Here is a 19389-nt window from a genome sequence, read left to right on the forward strand (position 1 = left end):
CTACCTTAATCACCATGCTACAGGCTAGCCCTTTAAATTTTTCTTTTCTCTCATCCTCTCCTTCAAGATCTTCGCCAAGAGAAGTTCTAATATTTCTTGTCTGAAAGGTCTAGAACTAGATGCTTCCCTAGTGATGAGAGAATAGACACCAGGGCTTCTTAAATGTCTTTCTTGGACTCCCATTCTGACTCCTGTTATTGCATGCTTTAACTGTTCTTTAATTAAAGGTTGAAATGTTGCCTGACCTGCACTAAAAACTCTTTCACTTTTCTTAGTGTTCACTAAAGCCCTCTTGTAGACATGAGACATTTTTAAAATGTCTACATTTATTTTTTAATCAATGGTTATCTTTTGATGCATCTTCAAAACATCACACATGGGTCTTAAGAAAAAACATAGATTTTTGCTTTGGTAGCTGGAAAACTTTTAGACTTTATTCATCAGCTCGCTGAAATGTTACCTTTTCAGAGACATAGACACTATCACAAAATTTCCTGATATCCTCATTAATACTGTGGCTTGCTGAATTAAAGCAGCTGATTTTGAAAAAGTTCAATGTTGTTTCTTTCAAAGATTAACTTTTATTTCTAAATTATGGTTTTTATAACACTTTTTACATTACTAAGGATTTTCTCCCATGTGAGTTCTCTGATGGGCAGTGAGTTCTGAATTCTGGTAAAACAATTTATTTTTTACATTACTAAGATTTCTTACCTGTGAGTTCTCTGATACACCATAAGTTGTGATTTCTTATAGAACATTCTACTATATTTCCCATGCTTATAGGGTTTCCTTCCTCTTTGAGTTCTCTAATGCAAAGTCTGGAACTAGTTCTGAGAAAATATTATCCACATCATTCTCATTCATAGGATTTCTGTGTGTTTTCTGATGTACAGTGTGGGTTAACTTACAAATGGAGACACTTTTTGTGAGAGAGAAGTATTTTGCTATACAGTATACGTACTCACTGGAGAGGCAGAAAGAAACAGACAGAAAGTGAGAAATCATCTCCCAGGGGGATCACCATGCCACAGTCCCTTCTTCTCCATTATCCTCTTGGGATTTGGGGCATGCACACATGTGCACCCAGCATGAGTTTCAAGCTGTCAGGTCCAGGACTCAAACAGTGGTTGGCCACATGAGAGTCCAGCGCCTTAACCAATACACCTCTTGCAGACCCTCTGGAGGCACTCTTTTAAAAGGAGTCTCTATATCAACTTAGATATAACCAGGTTACATCAGCCCTTCTCATGAAAAGAACTGTAGGGACCAGCAGTTAGCATAATGGCTATGTCGCTGGACTCCCATGTAGTTGACCGCGGTTCAAGTCCCAGACCTGGTGGCTTAAACTCACACTGGGCTAGTGTGCATGTGTGCCCAAGATCCCGAGAAGACAATGGAGGAGAAGGGATTGCAGCTTGGCCATCCCCCCTGGTGATCATTTCTCATTTTCTGATTCTCTGTCTCTCTTTTTGGTGAGCACTCGTGCCCTGTGGCAAAATCCTCTCCAAAAAAAAAAAAAAAGAGAGAGAACTGCATACTATAGGATTAGACTAATTACATTATTTGAGGGGCCTAAAAACTAAAGACTCATGGAGTAAACATAGGCATCAATAATTCATTTGTATCACCAGGGAACTTTGGAATGCCACTTAGGATATGCATGTATAATAATTCTAAGACCAAAGAATCAGTATAGGTGAGGGAACTTTAAAAATTTTATGGACAATTAAGGTAAATATACTAAAGTTTATTTTGATCTAAACAGATTTCAAAATCTAGTTCAGCCTGGGGCTTAAAAAAAAAAAAATAGACCCAGTGTATGTGTGTGTGAGTCCCAAATCCCAATAAGATGGAGAAATGGAAGAGAGGAAATTGAGGCATGACTATACCTTATTTGGGGAATGATTTCTCCTGATCCTTCTCTCTCTGTCTCTAGTGAGTTCAAGTGCCCTCTGGCAATAAAAATTTTAAATTTTGAAACCCATGCATTATTTTTTTTATAATACACATTTTCTACAAACTTTTTGTACACCCATTGTATGATCCTGGAAGTGTTAAGCAAAGATTTCGATAGGCCACAACTGTGCAATGTATGCCAATGAAATCTTGTCTTTTAAGTGCTTCCTTACAGAATTTGTTTCACTGCAAGCCTTAAGATATTTATTATCAGAGGATTGTCTTTATTCCTTTGAAGTCGATTTTTTTCTCCCTGATTTGCAGCACTTTAATATTGTGAAGGCCTTCACTCCAGAGAAGCAATGAAGCAAAGCAAAGCTTCATGGAGTCACACTGTGAGAATGAAAACATGTCACATTAATTCAGCCCTCCCTTCCTGCCCTCTTTCTATCAACGAAAGAAGTTATAAGAAGCAAACAAATAACATTCATACGGAAACATATACATACAGCGAGTTTGATTATTTTTCCCTTTGGCATGTGCACAACAAAAACCTCCATATAGCTGCTAAAGCTTTCTGACGTCAGCAAGTCCTTTTCTGTGAGTCATTAAATTGCTGAAGCCCAGAAAATCAAATTTAGTTTAGGCCTGTTTGATAATGTAGTAACATAGTAAAATGTGATTCTCCAATTAGCTGATGTAATTGGAAAATCATAAACAGGCTCTGAGTGGGTGGTTGGTTGGTGGACACACAGAAGTGAAGCATCATCGTCCTCATTCTATACTGTTACTGATTCTAATTCTACCTTTGGTGGATGACACTGCATCCAAATTCCTTTTGAAAGAGAATCCACAAATATATGTTTATAAATCAAATAAATAACTTAATTACTCCTTTTTCCTTCTTTGATTTTTTTTTTCCTTTTGCCAAGCCCTATGTTAGACAACGAGGCTGGTTTGCTGGTCCTTGCCTCAATAGAAATCTTAATCTGCAGTACTGTGTTTAAATTCTTCTAAAATAGAAAAGGATACTGAAGTTAGAACCCTGCAAAAAGACATGGTTTTGTGGTTTAAAAAATTAGTCTTTCTACCTGATTCTTAGATTCTAGTGATGTTGCCAAGACATGTATCAAAAAAAAAAAAAAAAGGAAATAGTCAATTTGAGAATTTTCTTGCTCAGAGATTTTGCCTGGCTGAGAAGAACTCTGTGATAGATGAAAATGGGACCTGAATATATTTGTTAGGTTATTTTAAACAACTCTTCCTACATTCTCTTTGCATATCTGTTAAAATCTAAGGTGCCTGGCTATATTTTAAATGTATTTATTTCTTTCTGTAAATTCAAATCAAGTGTTGCTTGGTTGGTTAAGACAATTTTTCACTGGGAATTTCAACAGATGTCCTTTTTGCCTTCTTACTATGGTCATGATTACATGGTCGTGGGCCTCCAAGGATAATAGGGATGAATTACCTGAGTATCATTCAATAAGGAAGAAGCATTCCTTACCTGATGCAGTACTTCTTAATGCTATTTTACCACCAATCCAAAAAAAAAAGTTATATATAGTTTTGCCATTAATATCACAGATTTTCTTTTTTAAATTTTTGCCATAGAGTCAGAGAGAGAAAGGGGGAAAATGAGAAATCACCCCCCAGAAGGAATGGCCATGCCGCAATCCTTTGTCTCCCATTTTCCTTTTGGGATTTTGAGCACACATATACATGTACCAGGCATGTTTCTCAAGCTGCCAGGTCCAGGAACTCAAATGATGCAGTTGGCCATTATGGAATCCAGTGCCATCTTAACCACCATGCCACCAACTGGTCCAATATCACAGATTTTTTTAAGTTCATATTCTGGTGTTTATTTCTGAAACTTGAAAACGTATTAGGGAATTATTGCCTTCATAAAGGTAACATTACCCCTAGATAATTTGTTCTTGTAAATTCACAATGAATATTTTGTGGTGTTCTCCTTTCTTATAAAAAAAAAAATCACAAAATTCTAAGAAATGCAAAAATCTTTGATTATTTTAATAGCAACTCACTCATATGCTTTATTTAGAATAGTTTGTATTATATGTCAGAAGGATGAAAACATATAATCATAAACATCAAGAAAGTGTGGTTTATTCATAGCTAGAGTGAAAATGTAACCCCCAAACATTTTTTGAAATGTGGTTGTCTTCACCTCGATATATATTTAATAGTTCTTTCTGTATTTTTTCTTTTTCCTGTTTACAGGTCAATGGGACAGAAATTGAATATGAATTTGAAGAAATTACATTGGAGAGGGTAAGAAAAATTTTAAAATCCAAAGTCTCACTTTTGCATTCTACATTCTACATACTATTAGTTCGTCTTGTGAAATTGTACAACTGTGTATTATAACCTAGAATACAAAATATGCCACAAGACTCTCAACGAGAATATTAATGAAATACTCATGGTAGAGTGCATTGAACAGAAGACCAACCAGAATGCTCAGTATATAAATTGCATTGCCAAGATTTGGAGAAATGAATAGAAAAGACAGAAATGTTCGATGAACTTGTACAGTATTTTGTTCTTAATGTTTTTATTACTAGCGTTTTGGTCATACCTTTTTTTTTTAGATATAATATGAGATAGTTTCATTTGTGTGATTGTGGTACTACTATCATAACTATACCTACCAAGTTTTTCTTACTTAGTTAAAAAAATTCATGTTTGAATATTCATTTGGCAAGCTAACTGATGCCTAGTGATTGAATATATAAAAGAAATTAAAACAAAACCTACTTTTTAAAAAAAGTGATAGACTTTTAAAACTACCCTGTAAGGAAAAATTCAGCAATATGTAGAGCTCTGAAAATATACTGGAAGGGTCTTGGCAAAAGCCTTTGACAAATCAAGGAAACGCTGTGTAATACTGTCCTAAGATACTTAGATATTTTACAAAACAGTAGGAGAAATACCAAAGACCGTTTAGAAAACAATGACCAAAATTCATTAAGAGCACATTCAATCAAAAAGTAAAGGCCAGTGAACCTATGGAAATCTTTCATCCTCATTAATAAATAAAATGAAAGTAAATCATTTTGGTCTTTCCAATGGACAAAAATTTTAAAGGAATGTTAATATGCAGTGCCAGTGAGTGGCCCTGGAACATAGTGCAATTCCAAATGAGCATTTTGGAAACATTAATCAAAATCCTTTAGAATAGGCACATTTTTTGACCCACAAATTGTACTTATAGCAAAGGATAAATAAAAGAATATTTATATTAATATTGTTCGTAAAAGTGAAAAATGAAAAAGACAAATATTTAGTATTATTATATAAAAATGTTTAAATACAAGGGAGTCAGCAGGTAGTGTGTTGGTTGAGACACTGAACTCCTACACAGCCAGCTATGGTTCAAATCCCAGACCCCATTGCTTGAAACTCACACTGGGCATATGTGCGTGCATGCCCAGAATCCTAAGAGAATGGAGGTGAGGGGATTGCAGTGTGGCTATCCCCCCCAGCGAGTAATTCCTTTCTTTCTCTTTCTCTCTCTGAAGAGTGCACACACTATATGGCAAAAACATTAAAAAAAAAAAAAAAGTTTAAGTACAAGAATATAAGGCTCTAGTAGTAAATTAAAAAATCAAGTATTAAAATGATATGTAAAATATGACCCAATAAGCACAAAGCTACACATATATAATATACAAGCATGAGTACATGCATAAAGCTTGGAAAGATATACACCAAATGTTAAAAGTGGTTAAATCTTGTTAAGAACTTTTTTAAGAGATTTTTTTGGTATAGGGCACACGTGCTTCCCCAGACAAATAGAGAGACAGAAAGCGAGAAATCAACCCCCGGGGGGATAGCCACACTGCAGTCCCTTCTCCTCCATTCTCTTCTGGGGATCCTGGGCCCTCACATACATGTACCTCATGTGAGTTTAAATCACCAGGTCTGAGACTCAAACCATGGTTGACTATATAGGAGTCCAGTGACGTAACCATTACGCCATCTGCTGGTCCCAAGAACTTTTTCATAATTTTTAGTTTCATTTCTTTGTTCATATTTATTTCCTAAGCTTTTTATAATAAACATAAAATATGTTTATAATAAGTAAAAATGTAAGTATTTTTCTCTAAGCCATCATTCGATTATGAAATAGGACTCTAGGTCAGCAATTTAATTTATATTTCCCTTTAGTTTACTGATTATTTGCTTTCCTGAGTCAGGGAATTTCATTTTCAGCTTAATTTTTATTGAGCATAAGTGATTTTAAAAGGAATTTTACATTGAAATTAAGTATTTGACAGATGGGTTTTTTAAAACTTCCAGTATGGACTTTGATAAAAATGTAATGGTGTGCTAAATGAAGAAAAGTGAGGCTTATGAAAAAAGGTCATGTTTCTTTTTACTTTTCTTTACTTTTCTTTCTTTCTTTTCTTTTCTTTTTTTTTTAGATTTGTACATAGAGAGTTTATTTGGGGAGCGCCCTGGATATGCCCATTGGTTTGGGATATAAAGGAAACTGGGTTGAGCAGAAAGAAAAGCTTATTTGGGATGCAGTAAAAACAAAAGCTTCAGTGGATTGCATTTCTTTTAAATGACTACCTTCCCCTCCAGAACTGGCTATATGATTTGTAGAGTGCAGTGCAAAATGAAAATGTGGGACCTTCTACATGTGGGAGCCATGCGATTGAGCAGGTTTCAACACCATTTAGTTACCCAAGTTTCACAGGTTTAAAAAAAATGTTTGGAAGAATGTTAGCGTGAGATATAATGTTCAGTAGGGGTAGGAATGGGACAGTTAATTGTGGGTTGTAGTCTGGGTTCTGATGCTTTATTTCCTTTGAATCTTGAGCTTTTCCTCTCGCTTCCCTCACTTCCTATGCTAGGATTCCCCGTATACTCTGAATCTTGTCACTGCCATTTACCAGACCCCCTCTGAACATCACCTCCTCTCTTGTCTTTGTAACTTACTCTACTACTTCCACTCCAAAAACTCTTCAGTCCCATTGGGACCTTACATCACTGATTTCCATTTTCTCCAGCATTCATCCTTCTTTACACCCCTGCTTCCCTCTTCACCTAGCATGTATCTCCTAATCCATCACCGTAATTCTCCTCATATGCCCTTAACTTCTCCTCTCATTTTTTGTGCTCATCTAGCTAAACCCCAGTCCTCACTATCCTCCCTTGGTTTAAATAATACCTTTTTACTCTGTGTGAGCACCTGAGCTTCTGGACATGGCTAGAGAAACACTCATCACACTTTCCTTATTATTTTTTGAGAGAGAGATATTTGCTATCGGGCATGTGCACTCACTGGAGAGACAGAGACAAAAAGTGAGAAATCCTCCAGGTTGAATGGCCATGCTCCAATCCCTTTTCCTCCATTCTCTCCTCAGGATTTCGGGCACACATGCACACTTGCCCAGCATGAGTTAGCTGCCAGATCTGAGATTCAAACTGCTATCAACTATGTGAGAATCCAGTGCCATAGGCACTATAGCACTTGCTGGCCCCCACACTTTCCATTTTTAGTCATTGATTTTATGTAAACTTTTAAAACCTCTTGGCATTTCTTATGCATTTTTAAGCACTTTCTCATTTTCTGGGGAAATTTCACATCATATTTCATCTGTTCAGATTTCAAACATCCACATCCTCATTCTCTCTCTCAGCTATTCACCTCCCTTCCTATGTCCTTGAGAAAATCCAAGCAATCAAATAAAAACCATCTTCCTTTCCTACCACCAGGTCTGCCAGCATACCCTTCCCATGACAGTGAAGGAATTTTCCTACTCCTTTTTAAGACCAGCTCTTTGCTTGCAGCCTGAATTCTATACCTTCTTGTCTATTTAATTATTTCACTTCTATAGTTATCTCCTCTCCCTTCTATAGTATCAATTTCTCTCTTCTCTCCTGAATAAGACACCATCTTCCTTTCCTACCACCAGGTCTGCCAGCATACCCTTCCCATGACAGTGAAGGAATTTTCCTACTCCTTTTTAAGACCAGCTCTTTGCTTGCAGCCTGAATTCTATACCTTCTTGTCTATTTAATTATTTCACTTCTATAGTTATCTCCTCTCCCTTCTATAGTATCAATTTCTCTCTTCTCTCCTGAATAAGACAACCATGATATATTTTATATATATGCAGAGTAGAGTAGGATGCATCTTACTCCCTGACCCCAAAATATATTACAAAGCTATGATAATCAAAACAGCATGGTATTAGCAGAAAAGCAGACAGGTGGACCAACAAAACAGAATAGAGACCCTGGAAATAAACCCCCAAATATACAGCCAACTGATTGTTGACAAAGGGTACCAGTCAATCCAGTGGGGAAAGGAAAACATCTTTACTAAATGTTGCTGGAAAAACTGGGTATCCATCTGCAGAAAGATGAATCTTGACCCCTATCTCTCACCATTAACAAAAATCAACTTAAAATATATCTAGGATCTAAACCTAAGACCTCAAACTATGAAACTATTGGTGGAAAACACTGCAGAAACTGGGAGACATTGGGGTAGGCAAAGACTTCTTAAATAAGACTCCTAAAGCACAGGTAATAATCACAAAAATAGATAAGTGAGATTACATCAGATTAAGAAGTTTCTGCACAGCAAAACATACAGTAATTAGTGTGAATTGATGATCCTTAATGAGAAAATATTTTTGTAAACTGCCTCAGATAATGGACCGATAACCAGAATACATAGGGAAGAAGCAGCAGTTTACCTTAAGAAAAATCATCAACCCAATTAAAAGATGGGAAAATAAGTTGAACTAACAACTCTCTAAGGAAGTCATATGAATAGCCAAAAAGCATATGAAAAAATTCTCAACACCCCTCATCTTAAGGGAGATACATAACAAAACCACAATGACATACCACCTAACCTCAGTCAGAATGGTGAAGAATTAAAAAAAAAAAAATGATAACAGCTAGCAGGGCTGTGGTGAGAAGGAAATTCTCCTTCACCATTGGTGGGAGTGTAAATTGGTCCAGCCATTGTGGAGAACAATATGGAAATTCCTCAAAGACCTACAAATAGAACTACCATATGATCCAGCAGTTCCACTCCTGGGTATCCCAAAGGATAGGAGATCACTTAGTCAGAAAAGTGCTTGCACATCTATGTTTACTGCAGCATTGTTTATAATTGCTAAGATATGGAATCAACCCAAATGTCCATGAACAGACGAATAGATTGAAAAAGTATGACACCCATAATTTATGGAATACTACTCAGCCATAAAAAAAAAACCAAGATCCTGACATTTGATAGAAAGTCGACAAATATGGAAGATTTACTGCTGAGTGAAGCAAGGCCAGGCTTGGCCTTGCTTCAACTGTCTACACTCTAGGGCAGAAACTGAAAGATTAGAGGATATAGAAGCATGGAAAAATAGTTGTAGATACTGGAGACAGTGTGGCAAGAAGGTGAGAGAAGGTGGATAGTGTGATGAAAGAAATTAAGAAGAAAATAGAGAGGCAAGACATCGATGATACACAGAAATGGATTGTTGTCAGTTAATGATAAAGTATATAGTATCATCAGCTGAACTGGCATAAGGTATTCGTGTTGGGTAAATTCACTTTATAAGTCAAATGATATACATTGAATGCATAAAATATATTTTTAAAAATGAAAAAAAGAAAGAATGGAAAGCTGTCTCTTGGGCCATTCTCCTGGCCTGGTGGTCAAGGCAGCCAGATCCCACATGGCTGATAGCAAGGTTCACATCCTGAACCTGGCAGCTTATAAACACACTGGACATATGTGAATGTATGCCCTAAATCCCAAAAGGAGGGAAATGAGGAGAAAAAGGGATTGCTGCCTAACCATTCAGCATCGAGGTGTCTTTTCTTCTCTCTCTGGAGAAGGCATGCACCTTCCAGGGAAAATAGAAAAAAAAGAAAGTTGTTCTTTGACCTCTATTCCCCTCCTACTGTTGCTTTATTATTCTGTTTTTGCTCTTCCAGAAATCTATTTTTAAAATGTTTTCATTAACTCCACTTTATTACCTTATTTTCTTTCTTTAACCTATTTCATGTTTTCATCCCTACTATAGTCCTAAAAGTGTCCTTATCAGAGTTAGGGCAGCAGATTCCATGTTGGTGAATCCAGTTCATCAGTTTTCAGTTCTGATGGACTTTTCAGCAGCATTAGCTGCAGCTGTCACTGTGTCCTTCCTCAAAGATGTTAATTATACGGGAACCGGCAGTTAGTGTAATGGCTATGTCGCTGGACTCCCACGTAGTCGACTGCAGTTTGTGTCCCGGACCCGGTGGCTTAAAACTCACGCCGGGCGCGTGTGCGTGCATGCCCAAGATCCTGAGAGGAGAATGGAGGAGAAGGGATTGCGGCGTGACCATCCCCCCTGGGGGGTGATTTCTCGCTTTCTGTCTCTATGTCTCTCTCTGTCTGTCTGGCAAGCGCACGCGCCCTACAGTGAAAATCTCTCAAAAAAAAAAACAAAAAAGATGTTAATTATTTTAACTTCCAAAATAAAACACTCCTGTCCTCATGCTGCCTCAGTTGCTGCCCTTTCTCAATCTTTGTATAGCCCCTCCTCTAAACATTGGAAAACTCCAGATACCCAGTGAACCTCTTCTCAGTCTTTCTTCATTCCCTGTAATCTCATCCAGACCCACAGATTTAAATACAAACTGTTGGGGCTAGCAGGTATTGGTTAAGGCACTAGGCTCCTACATGGTTGGCTACATTACAAGTCCCAGATCTGGCATCTCACTCGCTCACTCTCTCTCATGCATGCATGCTGTTTCTCTATGGTTAAATTGAATAATAATAATAATAATAATGATAATAATAAAATTAAATTAAATAATTTTTAAAATAAATAAATAAAATAGCAACTATCAACTCCTCACTCCTAAGTGTGAAACCATGACCTCTTCCATGGGCTCTCAATGTGTATAACTAACTGTCAAGTTAGCATCTCTGCCTAAATGTCAAGAAGGCCATTTCTCTACACTTTATTTCCTCAGGGCCAAAGCTGCTATTTTAATATTCTTCATCTTCACTAATTGGTTCTATCATTTTTCTTATTATTCAGACATTTTACATAGGTGTGTGTGTGTGTGTGTCTTTATTTTTTAACTTCTGCACAAGTAGATCCTACTGGTGCTATCATCAAAATATATCTTATTTATTTTTTAAGTTTCCCTCATAGGGCACTCACCAGAGAAAGACAGTGAGGGGAAAAGTGAGAAATCACCCCTCAGAAGGCACATGCCTCATTCCCTTCTTCATTCTCCTCCTGGAATTTTAGGCACTTATGTCCAGCAGGATTTTCAAGCTACCAGGTCCAAGACTTGAACTGCAGTCTACCCTGTGGGAGTCAATGCCTTAGCCACCATGCCACCTGCTGGCCTCTAAAACTACATTTCAAAATCCATCTGATCTTACCACTTGCTCTGCTGAAACGTTCCAAACCGATATCATCCCATGCCTAGACCACCATAATATCTTCTGTGAATACTTTTGCCACACTGCTCTCCTCTGAGTAGCCAGAGTAATTTTTTCAAAATAAAAACGAACTCACATCATTTTTATTCTTAAACTTCTCCAGAAAGCGATTCTTTTTTTTTTTTTTTTTTGAGAGATTTTCACTGTAGGGCGCGTGTGCTCGCCAGACAGACAGAGAGAGACATAGAGACAGAAAGCGAGAAATCACCCCCCAGGGGGGATGGTCACGCCGCAGTCCATTCTCCTCTCAGGATCTTGGGCACGCACGCACATGCGCCCGGCGTGAGTTTTGAGCCACCGGGTCCAGGACACGAACCGCGGTCGACTACGTGGGAGTGCAGCGACATAGCCATTACACTAACTGCTGGTTCCCCAGAAGGCGATTCTTGCACTCATGATCATAATCTCCAAGGCCTTATGCAATGTGATCTCTGCTCCACTCTCCAACATTACGTCCTCACCACCAGCTCTTCATGTATTTCACACTAGCCATGTTGACCTTCTGTCTTGAATACCATCTATCATGGTAACTGGCAGATCTGAAGCTATGACCTCTGCCTGAGTGCTGAATGTGTATAGCTAACTGTCCACTTGGCAATTCCTCAGAAAAGCCAAATTTTTCATACCTCAAGATCATTACATATGTTATTTTATCTGCCTGAAAAAAAAAATCTACTTTCAGATTTCTACATTTCTTGTTATTTTTATGACTCAAATAATCTTCTCCAATTTCACCTCCCCAGAAACATCTTTACATTCTACCCATTTTCAATTAGTTCTGATATTTTTATCAGCTTTTCTCATTCATTAACTTTATCATTAAATTTCACTTACCAATATTTAAAACTTGTATTATTTATTTACTATTTACTTTGGCAACGTCTCTCTTCCCCGCCACCCATATATGATGCATATAAGTTTATAGTTCTGTTGGGTCATTGAAAAAGTCATGATGTATTTTTGTACAGTAAAACATAGAAAAATATGTCATGACTTTTCCAACTACCCAGTCTATCTAATCTGCCTATATATATTTGCTTCCTGTGAATATTTTGACATATGAATGGAACTAAGCTTGGTTCTACCAAAAAACAGTGAAGTAAATACTCAATCTCAATACTCAACCTCCCTGGACCTCAGTTTCACAACTGTGAATGAGGCTAAAGTGATGTGATTACCTCATATGGCCCTGTGATTGATAACTGAGTCAACATAAATGTTTCAATCAACATTCATTATTCTTAATATTTCCCCTGGTTAACATGTAATTCTCACAAGTATTATTTATCACTATTATTGAGGAAGCTTATTGAAAACGTAACTCCACTGTCTCAACGAACAATTTACATTCATCTATCAGAATTTTCTTTATACCTGCTCTTTTCCCCTTTTGACTTTGTTAGATGCCACTCTTTCAATGATAGAGAAGTTATGGTTCTTGGTATATGCTTTCAGAGTCTACAATTTTTCTACATTTAATCCCCATAACATTTAATTTAGTAATAAACCATTAATATTTATAATACCCCTATGAGATAGATATTGCTGTATAAGAATACAGAGGCTCAGCAATTAAGTCACTTGTCAGTCACATTAGTAAGGTATGGAGCTAGACTTCAGCCCCATACCGAACAGATGCTAGAACTTAGGCACACTACCATTGCGTTAAGACTGCCCTCCAAATTAAACTCATAACCATTACGCCATGTGCAGGTCCCTGAAGAATTTTTTAAAAGACAAACATGGAAAAGTCATTGGACAATTTGAAGACAAGTTAGTGACTCTTCCTCTACAGCAGTATTCCTCAGTGTTTGGACACTTTCCACATGATGAACCCTACACATATCTGGTGTACAATTATTTGCCAAGTGCTTGACCTAATGCAAATACTGGGCACAGTTCTTGTTGCTTGGAAGTTCCAGCCTGATAGAGGACACAGGGATATAAAGAGGCAGAAACCATAAAGAACAACAGTGCTGGGAACCAGCAGTTAGCGTAATGGCTATGTCGCTGGACTCCCACGTAGTCGACCGTGGTTCGTGTCCCGGACCGGGTGGCTTAAAACTCACGCCAGGCACGTGTGCGTGCGTGCCCAAGATCCCGAGAGGAGAATGGAGGAGAAGGGATTGCGACATGACCATCCCCCCTGGGGGGTGATTTCTTGCTTTCCTTCTCTATGTCTCTCGCTGTCTGTCTGGCGAGCGCACGCGCCCTACAGTGAAAATCTCTCCAAAAAAAAAAAAAAAGAACAACAGTGCTGTGGATATCTGTCCTGAATGGAGTACTTCTCTGAGGCATTAAACCTGAATTGACTTATGAAAGATGAAAGAAAACTAGTCTTCTAAAAGGGAACAGAGAAGGATAGTTCAGAATGACTGTACTTCAAGTTATGAGAGAGGACTCAGAGACCAGGCTGGAGAGATGGAGACAGGAGCAAACAAGAATGCCTTAGATAACATATAAAGGGGAGTATCTCAGAGCCTTGAAGAATTTTAAGAGCGAAGGTGACTTATATCAGTGTGTTTAGAAGATCACTTTGGCTATAATATTGAGTATACGTATCATAGAATTCAGAGAGGATGCAGGTACGTCATAATGAATGAGCAAATTCTGCCGATGGCGATGGAGGATGGAGTAATTCAAAATACCTTAAAAATGGAAGAAGAGATTCTGGTGGTTTTGTAGGACAGAAAAACTTCAAAGGGAGGGAAGGAGTCAAGAAAGGCTTAGAATTGAATCCAGTAAATCCCTTTCATTTACGCAACTGGAGCCTTTCAGCTGTGGACAACTGAGCTATCTCAAGACTTTCTGATACCCTAGGCTCTTACGACATTAGGAAAGGTAGCTGAGATGAGTCCAGATCTCTGAATGATTTATCCAGTCTCCATGTACAAGGTTAATTGGTTATGTGCCCCCAATGTGATTTGCATCAAGAGATGCTAGTTGACCCAGCAAAGATAATAGATTTATCATTCCTTCATAACCCTGATGAGCATGCATGACTCCAGTTTAGCTCAGATAGTCAAACGACTATTTTCTTCTTTTTTAATTCCCCCTTCACTTTCTGCCCCTGAAAAAAAAAAAAGAAGAAGAAAAAGAAACAGAAAAAAACATTTGAGTGCTTTCCTGACAGCTGCAGAGTGTATAGCCGTGTGATACTATTTAAATGTTCTGACAAGTCAGGAATATTCTTTTAAAAAAAATCAAAGATCTGAGCCATTTCCCCAATAAATCATTGGCTTTTGTTATTAGTTTAACTACGCCAACAAAATAGGTTTATAAAAAACAGAGAAGTGACTGATTGCATTCTGCATATTTCTACAGGTGAAGTAAGTTGGAAGTCTAAGTAAGGTGGGTAACATGGAAACTTCTTGAAAATGCTGTTCGTAAACATTTAAGCAAGAAGTGACACATTCAGATTTTCTCCTGTTGGCCTCCCCAGCTTCATCCAAATATCAAATCAGTTAGAAAACCAGAAAGTGTCTGATTCACTTAGGCAAAATTCTTTTATCTCACATTACTGACTGTGAAAATTCCTAAATTCAAGTAGAAATAAGAATCTAATTTTCTGAATATTGTAGAGGCTGTGGGTTTCTAAATTTTTCATTTTGTCTGAATCTCTTTAGGTATTTTCAGTTAACAGGAATCAAAAACAGTTGGAGGGATCAGCAGAAGGCATAATGGTTATGTTGCTGGATTTCCACATAGTCAACTGCAGTTTGAGTCCTGGATGTGTAGGCTTAAACCTCATGCTGGGCATGTGTGTGCCCAAGATCCCAAGAGGAAAAAGAAGGGGAAAGGATTGCAGTGTGGTCATATCCCCTGAGGGGTGATTTCTTGCTTTCTGTTCCTATATCTCTCCAGCAAGCACACACACCTTATAGAAAAAAAAAAAAAAAAAGTTCAAATAGGTTTTTGATGCTTTCAGCTTTTTTTTTTTAAGAGGTTTTTGCTATAGGGCACGTTTGCTCGCCAGACAGACAGAGACAGAGAGACAGAAAGTGAGAAATCACCCCCCAGGGGGGATGGTCACGCCGCAATCCCTTCTCCTCCATTCTCCTCTTGGGATCTTGGGCACACATGCACACGCGCCCTGCGTGAGTTTTAAGCCACCAGTCCAGGATGCAAACCGCAGTTGACTATGTGGGAGTCCAGCAACATAGCCATTATGCTAACTGCTGGTCCCGAGCTTTTATATGACCAACTGTAGCAAAATTTTATTCTAATTTAGTTTAAATTTTTTTTTTTCTTTTGGAGAGGTTTTCGCTATAGGGTGCATGCACTCACCGGAGAGACAGAGAGACAGAAAGCAAGAAGTCACCCCCACAGAGGGGATGGCCTTGCTGCAATCCCTTCTCCTCCATTCTCCTCTTGGGATCTTGGGAGCACACACACACACACACACACACCCAGTGTAAGTTTAAGCCACTGGGTCCAGGACTCGAACTGTGGTTGACTATGTGGAGTCCAACAACGTAACCATTAGCCAGCTAGTGGTTCCTAGTTAAATTATTTTTTAAGATTACTTTTATTTATTTCTTCCACGAGAAAGGGAGACTGAGAGAGAGAGAGACAGAGATAGATCCCCCAACAGGATCTTCACACCACCATTCTTCCTAGCCTCAGCCAGTTCAGATCACAGGGATAATGCACTCCTAGCATGCACAGAGACCACAGGGTGCAAACCAGAGACCTCCCCTGTGGCTTCAGCATTATGGAGCATCAAGTTACCTCTGTGTCACTGCAGCTGGCCATATTTATTTTTGATAATAGAGAAGTTTCTTAACTGAATTCCCAGTCTATATATATCTAATTATCAGTGTTTATTAAACATGTTATTTTTTAAGATTCATGATAGAATACATGCACATACATACAAGAGTGAGAGACAGAGAGAAAGACAGACAGAGACAGGCACACACTCCACAATGTCCAGGCATGCTGCTATCACCCTCCTTCAGTTCTCCAAACCATCAATCAGATCCTGCCTAATGTGTTTCAGGCTGAGGGCCAAGAATCCAAACTGCAGTCACCATGTGGAATCCAGCTTCTCTTAAGCAGCATGCCACCTCTGTGCCACAGAACCAGCTCTGTATTTTAAGTGTGTTGGAAATACATGCCTGTGTGTGTGTGTGTGTGTGTATGTATTTAGACATAAATACACTTGAATGACATATGAATTTTGATCAGATTTTTATTGGCTTTGACTGAAGGTATTGCAAGATTTATAAACAAATGTAGGTTTATATAATCAGTGGAAAGAAGCAGTCTTCTTATGTTGACCCCAGGATCTGCCACTCCCTTTGTGATCTCAAACAAGTCACTCAACCTATCAAAGCCTCAGTTTTCTTCCTAATGAATAGGATACTAATATCTACTTCATAGCATTGTGGTGAAAAATAGAATATCTGAAAAAAAATAGAAATATCTGTTTAATATGGCTAAAATAATTCCTGAAGCATCCTAGATGCTCAATACCATTAGTTATTTTAAAGTTTACACACACACATACATACATCTATCTAGACCCCAGTTTTGTTAAAGACTCTACTGTTGATTTACTTTGAGCTGTGATTCTACAGTTAAGTCAAGTGCCAAATACATACTTCTGCTTCTGTGTGTGTGTGTGTGTGTGTGTGTGTGTATGTGTGTGTATGTGTGGTAAATGATAAGCTTCTGTATTTGTGGTAAATGATAAGCTTCTTAACTAGTCTTCAAAATGTATGTATGCCCAATTTTCAGTGTATATTTTTAAGTATATTAAGTATAAAAATGGAATCTACTCTTGAGATTGCAGCTATAACTTCTAGGATAACCTCGCAGTGCTTGCAGTTCTATCTTCTTTAACTCACAAGAATTTATTTCCAGGCTAGATAAGCAGTTACAGTGTTTTGCTTTATTTTCAATAGCCTGAGACTATAGTATTTGTTTCAGATGCTCTGATACCAGCTTAAAATATTTTATTTTAGCAATTCCCCACTCCAGATATCTACATATGATATAGTGAACAGCTATTGTTTTGTTTTTGTTTTGATTCTGTATTAAAATTAGCTCTTCTTTTTGAAGTGTATTCTCCTCCTTTTGGGCAAATGCTCCTCTCCCCATTCTAACCTTGTGGTTCTGGGAAAGAATGACAGTCATAGCACACTGGTCAAACAGTTGGTGATTTAAAGCTGCTATTAGAATGACCAGAGAGCTTAGCAATAGTAAAAATAATAATAAAGGGACCAGAAGTTAGTGCAATGGTAATACAATTAGACCTGCATAGGACGGTCCCTGGATTGCATCATGGGTCTCTCTCTTTACCCTGGGCATGTGCACACATGCCTGTGATCAAGATGGCTAATGCTGGGAGTTAATTGTGGCGTAAAGACCCTAGGGGACCAGCAATTAGCGTAATGGCTATGTCATTGGACTCCCATGTAGTTGACCACAATTCAGGTCCCAGAACTGGTGGCTTAAACTCACACCAGGCTTGTTTGCGTGCATACCCAAGATCCCAAGAGGAGAATGGAGAAGAATGGATTGCGGCATGGCCATCCCCCCTGGGGGGTGAATTCTCGCTTTCTTTCTCTTTGTCTCTCTCTGTCTTTCTGGAGAGCGCATGCACCCTGTAGCAAAAACCTCTCAGAGGAAAAATAAATAAATAAAAGACTCTGTTGGTGGTGTCTCTGTCTTTTGGAAGAAATCAATGAATAAACTTAAAAATATGTATTAACACTTGAGTCTTGCCTTGTCCTAGACCAAATGAATCTGAACCTCTGGGTTGGAACATAGAAAACCTCAGTTTTGAAAACCTCTGGGTGATTTTCATGCACTATTTAGAGGCTGGCACCTGGGCCAAATCAAACCAGTTCATGTGCTCCTCAGGAGTTTCCACACACTGGGGCAGAGAGACGCAGCATTCCCACTGCGTAATAAAGTGCAAGAGAGGAGGCAGAAGAGTAGTCACTGTGGGTTTCTCACCAACTGGAGTAACTGAGATAATGAGACTTCCCACAGAGAGAGCCAGAATAGATAAAAGAGAGGGAAAGAAAGAAAGTGAAAGAACTGGAAGCATCCAATCTCATAACTGTCCTAAAGACCCAGCCAGACACCACCCCCTTTCCCATAGCTACATTAGACTTCTCTTACTCTTCTGATAGCCAAACTACTTCAAGCAGGCATTCATAACTTGCCAGTAAGTGGCTTTATACAGACATACCATGAAGTTGCATTTTCGCTATCACAGGGCTTAAGTGTTGGTTAAGTCATGTCCTAAGCTCATGCTGCCACAGCCTGTTCTGAAAATAAACGTTGCATTCTTTAGATTCTTCACCTTTTCTAAATTCTTAATCTCTCAACACTGAGGTAAGATCATAAAAGAAAGCTCTTTAGTTGAACAGATTTGGCAAATTTCAGTAAACCTTAATACCCCACAGCTTATACATACAGTCTTCTTTAAAGTAACCTATTACTGTGCTCCAGTTCTCAAGAATAAAACAGCAATTAAAAGAAGTGGCAGGTTAAAAGAATGGCTAGTGACAGGTCTATGAATTTAGGTCTCCACTGTCCAGAAGCTTTTCTGATTTGGGAGCCAGCCGGCTTCTGTATAAGTGAGAAGAGCTTTGCAGTATTAACCACTGGACTCAGATGTCAGGGGAAAAAAATGAGTGGTTAGAAATATAGTTTACAGACATTTGGAGGGTCATTAATCTAACTTTTCTTTAGATGTAAGCATCAAAGTCTCAGGATTGAAGAGCTCCTGGTACACATACCTCAAAGAGCTGATTTAGATGAATCGGCACAAAATGCATTTAGCTGAAATTCAGCTGCTGACTCCAACCTTCCCCATTTTTCTCTATAAGCTTCCAGCTGAGTTATCTCCTTTCTTTCACCTTACAAACCCTCTGTCACCAGATGATTAACAAGTGCTCTCTTCCAGTTCATTAGTCCAAGCCTTGGCATCCTCACATCATCAAATTGGCCAATATATTTTCTGATGTGAATCACTT

The 19389-nt window shown here is 38.3% G+C and overlaps 1 protein-coding gene across 11 annotated transcripts in view; it reads left to right on the forward strand.

The window, feature by feature from the left end:
- DLG2 (discs large MAGUK scaffold protein 2) overlaps nt 1–19389 on the forward strand; it is a 1612020-nt gene that overhangs the window by 943372 nt on the left and 649259 nt on the right. For all 11 annotated transcript variants that reach the window (XM_006144952.3, XM_006144955.3, XM_006144956.1 and 8 more), the window contains one exon: nt 4144–4194. In XM_006144952.3, the coding sequence (XP_006145014.1) occupies nt 4144–4194 (51 nt within the window). The remainder of the gene's footprint in view (nt 1–4143; nt 4195–19389) is intronic.

The sequence above is a fragment of the Tupaia chinensis genome, unplaced genomic scaffold (assembly GCF_000334495.1).
Source record: "Tupaia chinensis unplaced genomic scaffold, TupChi_1.0 Scaffold000139_1, whole genome shotgun sequence".
In the NCBI taxonomy this organism is placed as follows: domain Eukaryota; kingdom Metazoa; phylum Chordata; class Mammalia; order Scandentia; family Tupaiidae; genus Tupaia; species Tupaia belangeri.